Source organism: Mobula birostris, chromosome 25 (assembly GCF_030028105.1).
Source record: "Mobula birostris isolate sMobBir1 chromosome 25, sMobBir1.hap1, whole genome shotgun sequence".
Classification (NCBI taxonomy): domain Eukaryota; kingdom Metazoa; phylum Chordata; class Chondrichthyes; order Myliobatiformes; family Myliobatidae; genus Mobula; species Mobula birostris.
Genome location: NC_092394.1, coordinates 60980425 through 60999903, shown reverse-complemented (window position 1 = coordinate 60999903; position 19479 = coordinate 60980425). Strand labels below are relative to the sequence as shown.

Here is a 19479-nt window from a genome sequence, read left to right as displayed (position 1 = left end):
GAATGATAGATGGAGGACCACGAAGAGAAACAAAACGAGAGGCAGGTGGAGTGAGGTGTGATGAGGAAGGAAGTGTGAATGTGAGAGACAGCTGTTGGAAGGAGATGAGCAGGAACACAAATGGCTACCAATGCTAGAATCTGATATGTAAAGGAGGTGGTAATGGGAGCCATTAGGAGGAAAGATAAATGGCAGATGGAACTGGTTTTGGGTCTGGTCTGTGCCTGGAGTTGGGAATCCCAGGGAAGAGTACTAGAACAAAGACAGGCAGTATGTAGAGCAGATTTGGAGTAGGCCAAGATAGACTGTCCATGTGACAGAGGGTAGAGATAGAGTTGAGGCTTCCTGCTCCCAGGGTAAAGGCATAGGATTGGGCTGGTGCCAGATCATGTTGTGCCTAGGATAGTGGGACTGGTACAAGGCAGAATTCCTTGTGATAAAGGTTCCTGTGAAAAAAAACGAGATTCAGGGCTGGGGACAGGTTAGTTGGTTCATGACTAAAAAATGGTCTTGTATCCAGTGCAGTGCTCCTGTAGCAGAGGTGGGCCCAAAGCCAAAGTTAGACACGGAACAGATATTAGCACAATGAATGAGACTGTATGGACTCACACTAAATAGCAGTCTTTTGTTCTTATAGTCCTCCAGTGCAATTATAACACAAGTGCAACCAATCGTGGGCATGGAGCAGCTGGATTCCCTTTCCTCACCCTTCATATGAGCAGTTAGAACACATAGTTGGGTTGGAAAAGATATAGCTTTTTAATTTGAAAATGTGTTATGGTTTTAGAAATATTTCAAGTGTATGGCTTTATACTATCTTCTCTGACTGTATTGAATATCATGAAGTTATAAAGGTTGAACGTTCTTTACAGCTTTCACAGCTCTAACTCCCACAGGCCTGGAGTAATTTACCGTAGCAAGGGTCCTGCCCTGTTTAGAGAAGTTAAGCTTCTTGTCTGCAACCATAAAGTACCATATTAATTACCAGCATAAGTGATTTATTGTGTTCTTTTGCCTTTAGGGATTTTGATTAATCATCTATTTGCACTAAGTATTTTTGAAAGTTAGTTGCTATGATACAGTGCAATTGTTAAGTGTCTTTGTTTCATTCTCAGCTCAGAGGGAAGGAAGTGTCTTAAAATGAGGTAGTTTTGAATTCCTGTGGCTCTGTCCTAACAAGTCATGGTTGAGAAATATACCTGAGTTAGCCTAAACTCTTTGTATTAAAGGCTTTAATTGCACCCACAATCTTGTCATGAAAATCAATACCATTTTCTGTTAAAACTTGAAATCCTGATATTTAGAATAGTGCCCACTGGATGGCATGGATAAGTTGGGTCAAATGGACAGTTTCCATGCTATTTGAGCCTTTCAGTCTTTGCTTCCTTTGTGTATTCAAGTGCTTAATTGATCTTCTGATGGAACAGTACCTAATATCGTATTCCAAATTGGCCTTCAATAATTTGTACAAAATTGCAAAGTTAATAACAGCTAAGTGTCTTCAAGATACATAAAGGTGTTGAGTTATAGCTTTATTCCCTTTCTTTGTTAGTTAGTTGAGGGAATTGTGCAGTACAAACTGAATCTCAGATATCCAATCTCAGATTTGGCTGGGTTTGTTTCATGATTGAGATGGGTGTGCACCAGGTGATGTAATCTCCTTTATCCAAAATGGCCATCATTGCAGATTTATCTTTCATTCCACAATCTTACCATTGGATTCAGCTGTCCAAGCTTTAGGTCAAAGTTAAGCAATTTTGTTCCTCTGGAAATAAAGCATACAAATTATGACACATCCTAATATGCCTGGTGGGAGTGGCTAATTATTACATTGATATTAAATTTTCTGAAATTAATTGCAAAATAGTCTATCCAGTCTAAACATTTATGAACTAAATGGGTATTTGAACAGTTCTGAGATTGAGTCTGCGTTTCTCAACAAGTTGCTGGCTTCTGAAGACCTGTTATTTCTAATATAGTCATTGGATATCTTGCTATTTGGCAACTTTTTATTGAGAATTTTTAAATCTGTTTAGTGTCAATAGTTAGCATACCCAATGAACAGACTGCTTCATTACAAGAGAAAATACCTACATTTCTACAGAATCTGCTTGACCTGGTAACAGCAAGTGAAACACTTTTTTGTAATTATTGTTGTAAGGAAGGAAACTCATTACGATACACGGAGGACCAGCAAGTAGAAAGGGCAGTACCTTCTAGGTAAGCTATACTAGTGAGCATGGTTAAAGAGTTAAAGTTAGCAAATGACAAAAAAAAGAAGTTTGCTCTTCTTGAAAAGATAATTTACTTTTATCTGAGAGCATCAGCTTAGATTTACTTTGGGACAAAATGGAAGCAATTGTAATTGGATTCATGCTGGCACTTTAAGATTTCAGTTGTTTTGTTGTTACTATAGAATACAAAATTATAAAACCAGCTTTGGAAACTGATACTGAAATAACAATTGTAATATTTTGATGAGTGGTGGGATGGAGATATGGGTCTACCAAAGGAGGTGTAAGGCACTCCTTACCTCTGCTAGCCTGCAGTCACCTTTGGGCAAGGTGTAGATACTATTGAGGGGGATGACCTACTGGTGGGAGACATGGTGAGCCGGTCTCTGGCACTGAATCTGGTGTTGTGGCTCTGAAGTGCAGAGAGGTGAAGAGGACTGCAGTGTTGATAGGTGATTCTATAGTCAGAGGATCGGAGATGAGATTCTGTGGTCATGATAGATCCACCTGCATGGTATGTTGCTTTCCTGGTGCCAGGGTCAGCAATGTCTCTGACTGGATCCATGTCGAGGGTGAGCAGCCAGAAGTCTTGGTGCATATTGGCACCATTGACGTAGGTAGGAAAGGGGAGGAGTTCCTGAAGAGAGGTTTTAAGGAGCTAGGTAGAAAGCTGAAAAACAGAATCTCCAGGGTAGTAATCTCTGGATTGCTGTCTGTGCCACGCCCCAGTGTGGGAAGAATAGGATGATTTGGCAGGTGAATGCATGGCTGAGGAACTGGGGCAGAGGTTCAGATTTCGGGATCATTAGGATCTCTTCTGGGGAAGGTATGACCTGTACAAAAAGGATGGATTACGCCCAAATCCAAGGGGGAGCAGTAACAAACACAGAATGCTGGAGAAACTCAGCAGGCCAGGCAGCGTCTAGGAGAAGAGTATGGTCCCAGTATCCTTGCAGGCAGGTTTGCTAGAGTTGTTCAGGTAGGTTTAAACTAATTTTGCAGGGGATTGGGAACCAGAATAATAGTGCTGAGAATGAGGTTTACAAACAGAGGCAATATGCAGTCAGACTCCTAGCAAGGAGAAGCTGATGAGCGGGCAAAATTGCAGTCAACAGGATCAGTTGCAATGTAAAAGGCAGACAAAAACAAAAAGAGTGAATACAGTACAGAAGGTGTTATATTTGAATGCGGACAGTATACGGAATAATATAGATAAACTTGTAACACAGTTACAGATTAGCTTGCATGATTTTGTAGGCAATACTGAATCATGGCTGAAAGATGATTATACCTGGGAGCTTAACATCCAAGGACACACATTGTATTGAAAGAACAGGCACGTAGGCAGAGGGGTTGGCATGGCTCTGTTAGTAAAAAATGAAATCAGATCATTAGAAAGAGGTGATAGAAAGTCGGAAGATATTAAATCATTGTGGGTAGAGCGAAGGAACTGCAAGGATAAAAAGACCTTGATAGGAGTTGTATATAGATCCCCAGACAGTAGTAAGGATATGGTCTACAAATTACAATGGGAGATAGAAAATGCATGCCAAAAGGGCAATGTTACAGTAGTCATGGGGGATTTCAATATGCAGGTAGATTGGGAAAATCACATTGGTGCCAGATCCTAAGAGGGGAAATTTCTAGAATGTCTATGAGATGGCTTTTTAGAGCAGCTTGTGGTTGAGCCCACTAGAGGATCAGCTATTCTGGATTGGGTGTTGTGCAATGAACCAGAATTGATTAGAGAGCTGAAAGTAAAAGAAAACTCAGGGGCAAGTGATCATAATATAATCAAATTCACCCTGAAATTTGAGAAAGAGAAGCTAAAGTCAGAGTTATCAGTAGTATAGTGGATAAAGGGAATTAGAGGGGCATGAGTTGGCCAAAATTGATGAGAAAAGAGCACTGGCAGGGATGATAGCATTCCAGCAATGGATGGAATTTCTGGAAGCAATTCGGAAGGCACAGGATATATACATCCTAAACAGGAAGAAGTATTCTAAAGGCAAGATGATAGAACCATGGCTAATAAGAGAAGTCAAAGCCAACATAAAAGCCAAAGAGAGGGCAAATAAAAGATCAAAAATTCTTGGAAGGTTAGAGCATTAGCAAGCTTTTAAAAACCAACAGAAGTCAACTAATAAAGTAATTAAGAAGGAAAAGATGGAATACAAAAGTAATCTTCAGTAATATTAAAGAGGATGCCAAGAGTTTCTTCAGATACATAAACTGTAAAAGAGAGGTGAGAATGGATATCAGAATGCTGGAAAACGATGCTGGAGAGGTAGTAATGGAGGAAAACAAAATGAGTAAGTATTTTGCATCAGTCTTCACTGTGGAGCAGCTTCCAGAGTGTCGGGGTCAGAAGTGTGTGAGGTTGCCATTACTAGGCAGAAGATTCTTGGGAAACCAGAAGGTAGATAATTTGCCTAGACCAGGGCTTTAAACGATGTAACTGAAAAGATTTGTGGATACATTAGTAATAATCTTTCAAGAATGACTTGCTTCTGGAATGGTTCCGGAAAACTGGAAAATTGCAAATGACACTTCACTTGAAGAAGGGACAGAGGCTGAAGTTAGTCTGACTAGAATGGTTGGGAAAATGTTGGAGTTGATTGTTAAGGATGTGTTTTCAGGACGCTTGGAGACACATGATGGTCAACATTGGATGGTCAAGGGAAAAATGTTGCCTTCTGAAAATTAAGTATACAACATCAACTAATTTTTTCTTTGTCTATCCTGTTTGTTATTTCATCAAAAAATTCCAAGTGTATGGTCATGCACTTTGGTAGAAGAAATAAAAGAGTAGTCTATTTTCTAAACGGAGAGAAACTTAAAATATCTGAGGCATAAAGGAACTTTGTGCAGGATTCCCTAAAGGTTAATTTGCAGGTTGAATCTGTGGTGAGGAAGGCAAATGCGATGTTAGCATTCATTACAAGAGGACCAGAATATAAAAGCAAGGATGTAACGTTGAGACTTTATAAAGCACTGGTAAGGCCTCACTTGGAGTATTGTGAACAGTTTTGGGTCCATACCTTAGAAAGGGTGTGCAGAAACTGGAGAGGGTACAAAGGAGATTCACGAAAATGATTCCAGCACTGAATGGCTTGTCATATGAAGAGCATTTGATGGCTCTGAGCCTGTAGTCTTAGAAACATAGAAGCATAGAAAACCTACAGCACAGTACAGGCCCTTCAGCCCACAAAGCTGTGTCAAACATGTCCTTACCTGAGAAGTTACCTAGGGTTACCCATAGCTCTCCATTTTTCTGAGCTCCTTATACCTATCCAGGAGCCTCTTAAAAGACCCTATCGTATCCGCCCCCACTACCGTCGCTGGCAGCCCATTCCACGCACTCATCACTCTCTGTGTGAAAAAAGCTTACCCCTGATATCTCCTCTGTACCTACTTCCAAGGACCTTAAAACCGTGCCCTCTCGTGCTAGCCATTTCAGCCCTGGGAAAAAGCCTCTGACTATCTGCACGATCAATACCTCTCATCATCTTATACACCTCTATCAGATCACCTCTCATCCTCCGTCGCTCCAAGGAGAAAAGGCCGAGTACACTCAACCTATTCTCATAAGGCATGCTCCCCAATCCAGGCAACATCCTTGTAGATCTCCTCTGCACTCTTTCTATAGTTTCCACATCCTTCCTATAGTGAGGCGACCAGAACTGAGCACAGTACTCCAAGTGGGGTCTGACTAGGGTCCTATATAGCTACAACATTACCTCTCGGTATATCACTGGAATTCGGAAGAATGAGGGATGACCTAATTCATACCTATTGAATGGTGAAAGGTCTTGATACAGTGGATGTGGAAAGGATTTCTCCTATGGTGGGAGAGTCTAGGACCAGAGGACACAGCCTCAGAATAACCATATGTGACAACAGACCAAATTATCAGAAGATTGATGCCAATAAGAGGACAATGGGGGAACATTCAGAAATGTTAACGGGGGACGAGAGAGATTAACGAAAAGGAGACACAGTTCCGAGTATTGTCAAGACCGGTTGCTTTGAACCTGAACTGTTTGAAGTTTGATGGACAGGCGATTACCCCAGCAGGGGGATAAAAGGGACACCACGAGGTAACGAGACCCTGGAAGCGGCGTGCCCCCACAAGTTGGTGGGAGTTTTGGAGGTGGTCGTGGGACCAGCCATAGACGCACAAGGTGGAAAGGTACAGTCGGTGGGAACCTGGTGTGTGTGTCCGCCCTTGCCTGGGTGCCAGGTTCACCGCAGAAGAACGATTGTATCTGGAACGGAGGGGTCACAGTCGGTGACCTCAGAAGACATTACAAAGGGCTCGCCCGTAAGCTACCTACGAAGAATATCGAAGGTCTGTTTGGAATCAGATTTGCATATTCATTCGCTCTCTCTCCCTCCTCAACGGCACAACAGCGATTACTGCGAATTGAACTGAACTCTGTGTCACTTGAGACTGATCATTTTACCCCTAGATTGCGATAGAGCTGGATTGATCCTATTATCCTAGTTCTGTGTACATGTGTGTTTATTCATTGCTAACCTGTTGCATTTATATCCTTACGTTTAGAGTACGGTGTTACTTATTTCTTTAATATAACTTAGTTCCAGTAATCCAGACTCCAACTAAGTGGTCCAATTCTGCTGGTTTGGCAACCCAGTTACGGGGTACGTAACACATGTAACATATAACCATATAACAATTACAGCATGGAAACAGGCCATCTCGGCCCTTCTAGTCCGTGCCGAACTCGAACTCTTACTCTTTCCTAGTCCCGCCGACCTGCACTCAGCCCATAACCCTCCATTCCTTTCCTGTCCATATATCTATCCAATTTAACTTTAAACGACAACATCGAACCTGCCTCAACCACTTCTGCTGGAAGCTCATTCCACACAGCTACCACTCTCTGAGTAAAGAAGTTCTCCCTCATGTTACCCCTAAACTTTTGCCCTTTAACTCTCAACTCACGTCCTCTTGTTTGAATCTCCCCACTCTCAATGGAAAAAGCCCATCCACGTCAACTCTATCAATCCCCCTCATAATTTTAAATACCTCAATCAAGTCCCCCCTCAACCTTCTACGCTCCAAAGAATAAAGACCTAACTTGTTCAACCTTTCTCTGTAACTTAGGAGGTGAAACCCAGGCAACATTTTAGTAAACCTCCTCTGTACTCTCTCAATTTTATTGACATCTTTCCTATAATTTGGTGACCAGAACTGTACACAATACTCCAAATTTGGCCTTACCAATGCCTTACACAATTTCAACATTACATCCCAACTCCTATACTCAATGCTCTGATTAATAAAGGCCAGCATACCAAAAGCTTTCTTCACCACCCTATCCACATGAGAGACGTCCTTTTAGAACGGAGATTAAGAGGAGTGGTGAATCTGCGACATTCGTTGCCATAGGCGGCTGTGGATGCCAAGTCTTTATGTATATTTAAGGCCAAAGTTGATTAATTCTTGATTGGTCAGGGCAAGAAGGGATACGGGGAAAAGGCAGGAGATTGGGACTGAGAGGAAAATTAGATCAGCCATGATGAAATGGTGGAGCAGACTCGATGGACCAAATGGCTGAATTCTGCTCCCATGTCTTATGGTCTTATGATCTGACGTGAAGAGCACTTTAAGTGCTTGCGGAAGTAGGTTACTTCTGTTTTTAAATTCACAGTGAGTGATGGCAACTTGTATAAAATAATTACTTTATAATTCTCTTCTTTCAATGCTTTAGTTTTGTTGATGAATGGAAATAAGGGCTCCATTTAATAAAGTCACAATAGTATTAGTAGTTATCAGTTTAGCTACACTTAGGCCCTGAATTGTTAACATCTTTTTGAAACTTAATCATTTCTTTATATTTCTGTGTTCATGTTTCGTAACCTGAGGTCCATTCCACAGCCACTCCCGCTTGCAGATGCCTCTGCAGAAGCTGCTGTTCTCTGCTACCCTCACCAAGGATTCTGAGAAGTTACAACAGTTGGCGTTGCACCAGCCTCGGCTCTTTACTGCCAATTACACGTCACAGGAGCAGGAACCACAAGTGACCCTGGGGGAGCAACAGCCACCAGTTGGCTCTGCGGAAAACAAGTACACCTTGCCTGAGGGATTGACAGTACGTATTGATGGTTTCAGATCGGTTTGATTTTATCATAGAAGGAGAGAGTTTATATTTACACAGAACCTTACACAGCTAAAGGGAACCTCAATGTGCTTTATAGCCAATGTTGTAGTAGTGAGAAAATCAGATAATTTCCTCGGGTGATAATAGGCTGAGGAGTTAAAGCAGCCAGGACAAAAAGTAATAGAGTTAACGTGGTTTTATGAAAACGAGAACATTTTTGGCAAATTTGATAGAATTCTTGAGGATCTGAGGCACAGGGTTGATAAAGGGAATAAACAGAGGTCGTGCACTTAGATTTCCAGGAAGTTTTTGATAAGGTTCCATGTATAAATAAAATTATACAAGGGGTAAGAATTTGTGGCATTGAGGGTAATATATTGGCATGGCTAGAGGACTGGTTAGTTAACAGAGAGCAGAGATAAGTAGGTAAATAGGTACGTTTTTTGGCTGGTAAAGTAACTTGTGAGGTATGGGTCCTCAAACTGAGATATTAATAACGAAGCGTATTACTGACCATCTTTCTAGGTCCCGAAATCGAGAATGACTCTGCTTCCATTCAGGTTTGGGGGGATTTGTGTTGGTTAATAAATCCTGTGTGAGAAGTAGGAAAGCTATCTTTCTTCAATGCTGCTATACACCCTGCGAGAGGAGCCCATTTATCCAAGATGAGAATAGCAGCAATTCAAGAATATTCTTCTCAACTATAAGCCTGACCCAAACTTTAATGTCTTCAGTCAAGCATCTGCCGCAAAATATGAAGAATTCACAATATTTTTAACAACATAATTATTTCCATTCGAGTATAGCTGCAGATAATGGTAACCTCTGGAACCAACCTTTTAAAGAACAATGATGATGTCAAAATTTACATGCATTTCTAACTCAGATTGTAACGAAGAGTCAATCATCTACTTGCTGTCACTACCCTACCCTTCTATACATTTTAAAAACTCTTTTAATAGTATTTTCAATTCTGTTAGAAAAATTACTAACACATCCTTTAAAACTCGAGTTGTTCCAGATGCCTTCAAAATTCCAACTGTCATACTCCTACTTAAAAAGCCAAATCTTGATAGTGAGGTATTAGCTAATAGACCTATATCAAATCTGGGCAAGATTCTTGAGAAAGTTATTTTCAACCAACTTTCTGAATGAGAACAATATTCTAGGAAATTTTCAGTCAGGTTTTAGAGTAAGCCACAGCACAGAGACGAACCTTAACAAAATTGTTAGTGACCTGAGGCTCAGCACTGATGCTGTAGGGTCTCAGTTCTAATTGTCTTCGATCTAGGTGCTGCTATTGACCACAGTATTCTCCGAGATGGCCTTGAGAACTGGGTTGGCCTTGCTGGTAGCACCCTTAATTGATTTCATTCATATATTTTAGAGAGAAAACTTTTGTCTGTCTCTGAGAGATAGAATGTATCTTTTGGTGTTGCTCACCTACTTTTCTTCTTATACCTTCCCTTAGCAGACATTATTAGAGAACATAAATTTGATTTCCACAGTTATGCAGGTGACACGCAATTGTATATCTCATTTAACATAGAAACATAGAAAATAGGTGCAGGAGTAGGCCATTCAGCCCTTCGAGCCTGCACCGCCATTCAATATGATCATCGCTGATCATCCAACTCAGAACCCTGTACCAGCCTTCCCTCCATACCCCCTGATCCCTTTAGCCACAAGAGCCATATCTAACCTCCTCTTAAATATAGCCAATGAACTAGCCTCAACTGTTTCCTGTGGCAGAGAATTCCACAGATTCACCACTCTCTGTGTGAAGAAGTTTTTCCTCATCTTGGTCCTAAAAGGCTTCCCCTTTATCCTCAAACTGTGAGCCCTCGTTCTGTACTTCCCCAACATCAGGAACAATCTTCCTGCATCTAGCCTGTCCAATCCCTTTAGGATTTTATATGTTTCAATAAGATCCCCCCTCAATCTTCTAAATTCCAGAGCAATCTGTCGATCCAGTCTTTCATCATATGAAAGTTCTGCCATCCCAGGAATCAATCTGGTGAACCTTCTTTGTACTCCCTCTATGGCAAGAATGTCTTTCCTCAGATTAGGGGGCCAAAACTGCACACAGTACTCCAGGTGTGGTCTCACCAAGGCCTTGTACAACTGCAGTAGTACCTCCCTGCTCCTGTACTCGAATCCTCTTGCTATGAATGCCAGCATACCATTCACCTTTTTCACCGCCTGCTGTACCTGCATGCCCACTTTCAATGACTGGTGTACAATGACACCCAGGTCTCGTTGTACCTCCCCTTTTCCTAATAGGCCACCATTCAGATAATAATCTGGTTTCCTGTTTTTGCCACCAAAGTGGATAACCTCACATTTATCCACATTAAACTGCATCTGCCATGAACTTGCCCACTCACCTAACCTATCCAAGTCACCCTGCATCCTCTTAGCATCCTCCTCACAGCTAACACTGCCGCCCAGCTTCGTGTCATCCGCAAACTTGGAGATGCTGCATTTAATTCCCTCATCCAAGTCATTAATATATATTGTAAACAACTGGGGTCCCAGCACTGAGCCTTGCGGTACCCCACTAGTCACTGCCTGCCATTCTGAAAAGATCCAGTTTATTCCCACTCTTTGCTTCCTGTCTGCCAACCAATTTTCTATCCACATCAATACCTTACCCCCAATACCATGTGCTTTAAGTTTGCACATTGATCTCCTGTGTGGGACCTTGTCAAACGCCTTTTGAAAATCCAAATATACCACATCCACTGGTTCTCCCCTATCCATTCTACTAGTTACATCCTCAAAAAATTCTTTGAGATTCGTCAGACATGATTTTCCTTTCACAAATCCATGCTGACTTTGTCTGATGATTTCACTGCTTTCCAAATGTGCTGTTATCACATCTTTGATAACTGACTCTAGCATTTTCCCCACCACCGATGTTAGGCTAACCGGTCTATAATTCCCCGGTTTCTCTCTCCCTCCTTTTTTAAAAAGCAGGGTTACATTAGCCACCCTCCAATCCTCAAGAACTAGTCCAGAATCTAAAGAGTTTTGAAAAATTATCGCTAATGCATCCACTATTTCTTGGGCTACTTCTTAAGCACACTGGGATGCAGACCATCTGGCCCTGGGGATTTATCTGCCTTTAATCCCTTCAATTTCCCTAACACCACTTTCGTACTGACATGTATTTCCCTCAGTTCCTCCATCTCACTAGACCCCCGGTCCCCTACTATTTCCGGAAGATTATTTATATCCTCCTTAGTGAAGACAGAACCAAAGTAGTTATTCAATTGATCTGCCATGTCCTTGTTCCCCATGATCAATTCACCTGTTTCTGTCTGTAAGGGACCTACATTTGTCTTAACCAATCTTTTTCTTTTCACATATCTATAAAAGCTTTTACAGTCAGTTTTTATGTTCCCGGCCAGTTTTCTCTCATAATCTCTTTTCCTTTTCCTAATTAAGCCCTTTGTCCTCCTCTGCTGGACTCTGAATTTCTCCCAGTCCTCAGGTGAGCCGCTTTTTCTGGCTAATTTGTATGTTTTTTCTTTGGAATTGATACTATCCCTAATTTCCCTTGTCAGCCACAGGTGCACTACCTTCCCTGATTTATTCTTTTGCCAAACTGGGATGAACAATTGTTGTAGTTCATCCATGCGATCTTTAAATGCTTGCCATTGCATATTCACCGTCAACCCTTTAAATATAATTTGCCAGTCTATCTTAGCTAATTCACGTCTCATACCTTCAAAGTTACCCCTCTTTAAGTTCAGAACCTTTGTTTCTGAATTAACTATGTCACTCTCCATCTTAATGAAGAATTCCACCATATTATGGTCACTCTTACCCAAGGGGCCTCGTACGACAAGATTGCTAATTAACCCTTCCTGATGATGGTAACACCCTATCTTCTCTGACTTTTGGTATAGCTGCAATAAGCAAATGGATGAGCAATAATTTCCTAAAACTAAGTGAAGATAAAGCTGTAATCTTTTAGTTGATCTCAAAGCCAAAAGAGATAAAACTCTTGATAAACTTGGGAACTTGGCTCCCCTTGTAAAATCAGAAGTAACAAGCAGATATTATCCTTGATTCAGATTTGAATTTTAAATCCTACATAAAGAAAGTGACTTGCTGAACATTTCTACACTTAAGAAATATTGCAAAGTTATGTTCGTTTCCATCATGTACTGATGCTGATAAACTATTTCATGCCATTATATCAAATAGACTAAAATACTTCAATGCACTTTTTACTGGCCTTCCAAAGCAATCTTGAGAAATTTCAACTCATTCAGAACCAGCCACTGATAGTCTTTTAACTAAAACCATGGTGACGGAGCATATCACTCCCATCCTAATTACTGTTCTTTGGCTTCCTGTATCTTTGGAATTGATTTTAAAGTTATCTTACATTTTCTCAAGCACTCAATGGTCTGCGATCAGAGTATATTACAGAATTGCATTCGTTTTATAATTCTGCTTGAGCTCTCAGGTCTACTTCCATTGGTCTCTTAGATTTAAACAATCTCCCTCAATTGGTGGGTCAGCTTTTTTTTTAACTATGCTTCTGAACTACACCTGAAACTATAAGGGATGCAGACTTAGTTGACACTTTTAAACACTAGCTGAAAAGCTATATATTAAACCTTGCTCTCAACTAACATAATATTTTCTTTTTTTATATTTGGACTTTATCCAATTGTAAATCACTTTGAACTACATCGCCTGTATGAAAAATGCTCAATACATAGGTTATTATTATTTATTTTTTCTCAGCTCAAGTTGGTGAAACCTAAGGTATGGGCATAGTCAAGCACGCTCGTTTGTCAATTGTTAGGAACTTTTGGACTATTCCAGTGGTGTTTAGTATTGTGGCTTTCTGAGTATTTACATAAATGTTTCTGTGTAGGCCGAATTGTTTAATGCTATTGTGTAGTGACTTTGGGATGATACTAGTTGTAGATATTACTATCAGGACAATGTGTATCCTGTTCATGTTCCATATTCTTTCAATTTCCTCTTACAATTCATGTTTCTGATGTTTTTCACTTATTGATTTCTATAAGTTATGTGTGTTTAGAGTGGCTATATCTATTAAGTAAGTTGTTCTTGCTTGTTTATCGTGTATTATTATATCCAGCTGGTTATTATGGATTATCCTGTCTGGATCGATCATAATATAAAATGTAGGACTGATTCTAAAACTGGATCAGGCTTGTAATTATAGTAAGGTATGGTATTTATTAAGAGTTTGTATTGTAAAGCAAGATCTTGGTGAATGATATTTGCCACTTGATTGTGCCTGTGTAAGTAAGTAATCAGATTGTGTTAAACTGCTGCAGGATCCTGTAATGTGTTGGATTGTTTCTGGTTTTTCTTAGCATTTTCTACATTTATCATCTTGAACTTGTTGGTCTTTTATTATGTGTTTTTGATATTGTTTGTGTTATCCACCTGGTCCTGTATTGCCACAAGGAACCCCTTTGTTTCTGGGAAGAGGTCTCCAACTCTAGGTCAGGTGTTTGTCACTTCCTTGTCAACGTCTCAGATCATGGGAATGTCTCCCATGGAGGTGTGAATAATAATAATAGAAATTATTATTATTATTAATAACTGCAGATCTCACAAAATCTCATGGTGTTCCTAACTGGTGGGCAAGTGGGTAGTTCATAAGGCAGTGCTTCTATGTCCCTCCAGTAAATGGGATTAAGGTTCTCAATTACATCCCAAGTACTCCTTCCCTATTTTGAATAGATATGGACCAGATCTTCCAAAGAGTGAGTGGAGATATTGCACTTTTCTCAAGGAAGTTTGTGAACAGTATAGCCTGTGTAATGTGGCTGATTGTGGCTGGGACCTTTGTGCTGCAGTCTTGGCCTGGGAGGGGACACTGTCCTTTCAATAAATCTGGAGACTCCCAGTGCCTTGAGATGCACAAGACCACATGAAGGAATAGGCCACCTGATCCCTCAAACCTGCCCCACCATTAGTATGATCGCAGCTTCTCGTATACTTTAAATCCCCAATTCTCAGTTATGGACTCCAGAATTTGGCTACCAATAGATATTACACTATCAGGGCTATAATTGCCTGCTTTTTGTCCTCTTTTTAATAAGGTCATCACACTTGCAGTTTTCCAGTTTGTGGGCACCTTCCTGGATCCCTTGAAATTTGAAATCTTTGACCAATCTATCTCTGCAGCCCCTTTACTTTAAAATCCTCTCCCACAAACATGTAGGAGATAGAATAGCCACTATAAACCATAAATTTGAAGTTTTGATCTTCCAAAATCCTCTTCCTTAATCAACCTGATGCATTAAACACTTGTGCTTTATGATGAATGTACACTCAGAGGCCACTTTTACTGGTTACATCTATACATCTGCTTATTAATGCAAATATCTAATCAGTCAATCATGTGGTAGAGACTCAATGCATAAATGCATGCAGACATGATCAAGAGGTTCAGTTGTTGTTCAGACCAAACATTAGAATAAGGAAGAAATAGGATCTTAGTGACTTAGGTCGTGACATGATTGTAGGTGCCAGACAGAGTGGTCTGAGTATCTCAGAAACTATTGATCTCCTTGGGTTTTCATACACAACAGTCTCTTAGAGTTTACAGAGAATGGTGCAAAAAATTAAAAACATCCAGTGAGCAGCAGTTCTGTGGCAAAAGTACCTTCTATTGAGAAAGTTCAGAGGGGAATAGCCAGACTGGTTCAAGCTGAGAGGAAGGCGACAGTAATTGAAATAACAACCTATTACAACATTGGTGTGCAGAAGAGCATCTGTGAACATGCAACACATCAAACCATGAAGTGGATGGGCTACAGCAGCAGAAGACCGTGAAAATGCATTCAGTGGCTACTTTGTCAGGTACAGCAGATATCTAATAAATGGCCACTGAGTGTAGATGGGGTCAAGAGTTTTCTGACATAGGATAAATAAGTGGAAAATATTATTGAATGGTGGATCAAGCTTGAGAGGCCATTAGGGTGACTTCTCTTCTTGTATTCATAGAGCATTACAGTATAGTCTGCCCATCTAGTCTGTGTCAAACTGCTTAGTCCCATTGACCTGCACCTGGACCGTTGTCCTCCATCCCCTTCCCATCCATGTTATTATCCAAACTCGCCTTAAATGTTGAAAGTAAACACGCATCCACTGCATGCAGAGGTGCAAAGGGACTGGGAGTCCTTGTGCAGAATACCCTAAAGATTAACCTCCAGGTTGAATCCGTGGTGAAGAAGGCAAATGCAATATTGGCATTCATTTCTAGAGGGATAGAATATAAGAGCAGGGATGTGATGCTGAGGCTCTATAAGGTACTCGTGAGACCACACTTGGAATACTGTGTGCAGTTTTAGGCTCCTTATTTTAGAAAGGGTATACTGACATTGGAGAGGGTTCAGAGAAGATTCACAAGAATGATTCCAGTAATGAAAGGGTTACCATATGAGGAACGTCTGACAGCTCTTGGGCTGTATTCCTGGAGTTCAGGAGAATGAGGGGGATCTCATAGAAACATTCTGAATGTTAAAAGGCCTGAAGAGATCAGATATGGCAAGGTTATTTCCCATGGTAGTGGAGTTCAGGACAAGAGGGCACGACTTCAGGATTTGAAGGATGTCCATTTAGAACAGAGATGCAGAGAAATTACTTTGGTCAGAGGGTGGTAAATCTGTGGAATTTGTTGCCATGGGCAGCTGTGGAGGCCAAATCATTGGGTACATTTAAGGCAGACAGATAGGTTCTTGATTAGCCAGGGCATCAAAGGGTATGGTGAGAAGGCAGGGGAGTTGAGATGACTGGAAGAATTGGATCAGCCCATGATTCAATGGTGGAGCAGACTTGATGGGCTGAATGGCCTACTTCTGCTCCTATGTCTTATGGTCTTATGAACGGCTTATCATATCAGCGTTTGATGGCTCTGGGCCTATACTCACTGGAATTCAGAAGAATGAGGGGGATCTCATTCAAACCTATGAAATGTTGAAAGTCCTTGATAGAGTGGATGTGGAAAGGATGTTTCCTGTGGTGGTGGAGTACACAGCCTCAGAATAGAGGGTTGTCCATTTAGAATGGAGATGAGGAGGAATTTCTTTAGCCAGAGAGTGGAGAATATGTGGAATTCTTGGCCAGAGGCAGCTGTGGAGGCCAAGTCTTTATGTATATTTAAGGCAGAGGTTGGTAGATCCTTGCTTGGTTAGGACATGAGTATTACGGGGATAAGACAGGAGATTGGGGCTGAGAGGGGAGTGGATCCACCATGATGAAATTGTGGAGCAGACTCAATGGGCCAAATGGCCTAATTCTGCTGCTATATTTTATAGCCTATGGGGATGTTTTTGCCAGCGGTAGAATCTTGAATAAGATGACATAGTTACATCTTGTACAGACTGTCCTTGGGTAACAAATGCATTTTGTTTTTACAAATGTCAAAAGTTGATTTTTAAAAGTCAAAAAATAAACAAAATCACTTCATGGGTAACCATATCACAGACAAGGGAAAATCTGCAGATGCTAGAAATCCAAGCAACACACACAAAATGCTGGAAGACCAGGCAGCAAATATGGAAAAGTGTATAGTCGGACGTTTCAGGGCAAGATGCTGCTGAAGGGATTCTTTTCCATAGATGCTGCCTGGCCTGCTGAGTTCCCCCAGCATTTTGTGTGTTGTTCCATGACTGCATTGTATTATAATGAATGGCATTAAATGCACGTAAGACCAATAAGAGAGAACAATCAAAATAAGGGTAGTGAGAGAGAGGAAACTTGTTCTGCTGCTTGTAAGAAAGGATGTTTACTTGTATGTAGGCAGACTTCTGTATTGAATAATATCTTGGGAACTTGTCTGTAAATCGGGTGTTTATAACCTAGGGATAGCTTGTGTGTGGAAATTTTTTCTCAGAGAATGAATTTTCTGCCTCAGAGAGCTATGGAAATCAGCTCATTCGAAGTATTTTAAATGGAAGCAGATACATTTTTGAAGGGCCAGGGGATTGAGCATTTTGGCGAACTGGACCAAAGGAAGATGCAAAGGCTGGGGAAGATCAGCCATGGTCATGTTGAATGGCAGGGCACGCTTACTTCTGCTCCTATTTTCTTGAATTATTGTGTGCTTCAATTGGTTAATCTGATGCACTTGGCAGCTCCATGAGTGATTTTTCTGTCTCTATTATCATACTGATTACTCAAAATTAAGTTTAGCTTCCACATTACTCACTATAATTGGGAGCAGGGCTGCGCAGATAATGACATACAATGTACTCCAACCCACATGGAGATACGTGATTAGGATGTGTTAGGCAGTTTACTGCACATTGGATCAGGCTCTTCTGCACAGGAACATCTTGGTGATTATTATTTCCAGCATGAGTGCTTTAAAAAACATATTTCAATTCCTCAATGCACTCTACCTGCTTTTCACAAAAATCAGTTTGCTCTATGCTCTAACACAGTGGTCCTCAACCACCGGGTCGCAAAGCATGTGCTACCGGGCCGCGAGGAAACGATATGATTTGGCGATATGAAACAATATGAGTCAGCTGCACCTTTCCTCATTCCCTGTCACGCACTGTTGAACTTGAACGCACGTGAGGTCATCAGTGACCCAAGATGCAAATGACCCAAGACGTGCAAAGGAATGGGTCCGTGACCCATTTGTGAATGTCCCTGGTGAATCATCCATGTCAGCACGGGAAGAAGATCAACTCCTCCAGCTTGTAAATTACGGTGGGCTGAAAAGTATGCTTGACATAACATCTCTGCTGGCATTTTGGATCAAAGTCAAGGCTGAATATCCTGAGATAGCCACAAAAGCACTGAAAACGTTGCTTCCATTTCCAACATATCTCTGTGAAGCGGAGTTTTCTGCAATGAATGCAACGAAAACTAAATTGCGGAATAGACTGGACACAAGGAAACCCCTTTGAGTATCGCTGTCTCCCATCACCCCTCGATAGGACTGTCTTGTTGCAGGAAAACAAGCCCAGGGCTCCCACTGATTCAGCAACATTGGTGCGTTGCAATGATTTTATATGTTCATACGAGGAAAATATGCGCTGTGTGTTTAATATCCAAACGTTACTTAAAATGTTATGATGCTATTGACTTATAAGTGACTTATAATTCAGTGGTCCCCAGCGTCCGGGCTGTGGACCGATACATTGCCGCGAAGAGTGCAGTGGTGCAGCGGTGGCCGGAATACGTGCAGCACACCTTTAGGAAAAAAGCTGAAATAAACAAGCTAAATAATTAGGTGCCGCCCGGCACGTAAATGTCGGCCCAGATCAGATTGCACCGCTGCATTCTTCACAGCAATGTATCGGTCTGTGGCCCAGAAGTTGGAGACTACTGAATTATAAGTCACTTATCACTATATTCATGTGAGGAAAATATGCGTTGTGTGTTCAATATTAAATTTGTTAGATAAATCCTTTTAGAAACGAAATTGAGTGTATTAGCCACTTAAAAATGACTTATAGTTGACTTATCACCTATATTCCGGTTGTGATTAACACCTCCCTCTCTCCCCCCCCGGGTGGCCTGTCCACAAGAATATTGTCAATATTAAACCAGTCCGCGGTGCAAAAAAGGTTGGGGACCTGCTCTAACAAAAGGTCTACAGAAACTGTTAGATACAGTTCATCACGGGAAAAGCCTTCCCCACCATTGAGCATATCGACAAGGAGCGCTGCCACAAGAAAGCAACATCCTTCATCAAGGACCCCCACCATCCAGGCTATGTTCTCTTCTTGCTATTACCATTTAGCAGGAGTTACAGGAGCCTTAGATCCCACACCACCAGGTTCAGGAACAGCTATTATCCTACAACCATCAGGATCCTGAACCAGTGTGGAAAACTTCGCTCACCTCAACTCTGAATTGATTCCACAACCTACAAGACTCTTTCAAGGACTCTACAACTCCTGTTCTCAGTGTTATGTATTTTTAAAAATTTGCTCAATTTGTTGTCTTTTGCACAGTGATTGTTTCTGAGCTTTTGTTTATGTATAGATTTTAATAAATTGTATTGTATTTCTTTATTTTCCTGTAAATATCTGCAAGAAAAGGAATCTAAAAGTTGTACATAGTTACATATATGTACTTTGATAATAAATTTA

The 19479-nt window shown here is 41.0% G+C and overlaps 1 protein-coding gene across 1 annotated transcript in view; it reads left to right on the top strand.

Annotated features, from left to right (window-relative positions):
- Positions 1–19479, top strand: part of ddx51 (DEAD (Asp-Glu-Ala-Asp) box polypeptide 51) — a 110282-nt gene that overhangs the window by 80556 nt on the left and 10247 nt on the right. Inside the window, exon 11 of the mRNA XM_072243726.1 lies at positions 8140–8353. Within this exon, the coding sequence (XP_072099827.1) occupies positions 8140–8353 (214 nt within the window). The remainder of the gene's footprint in view (positions 1–8139; positions 8354–19479) is intronic.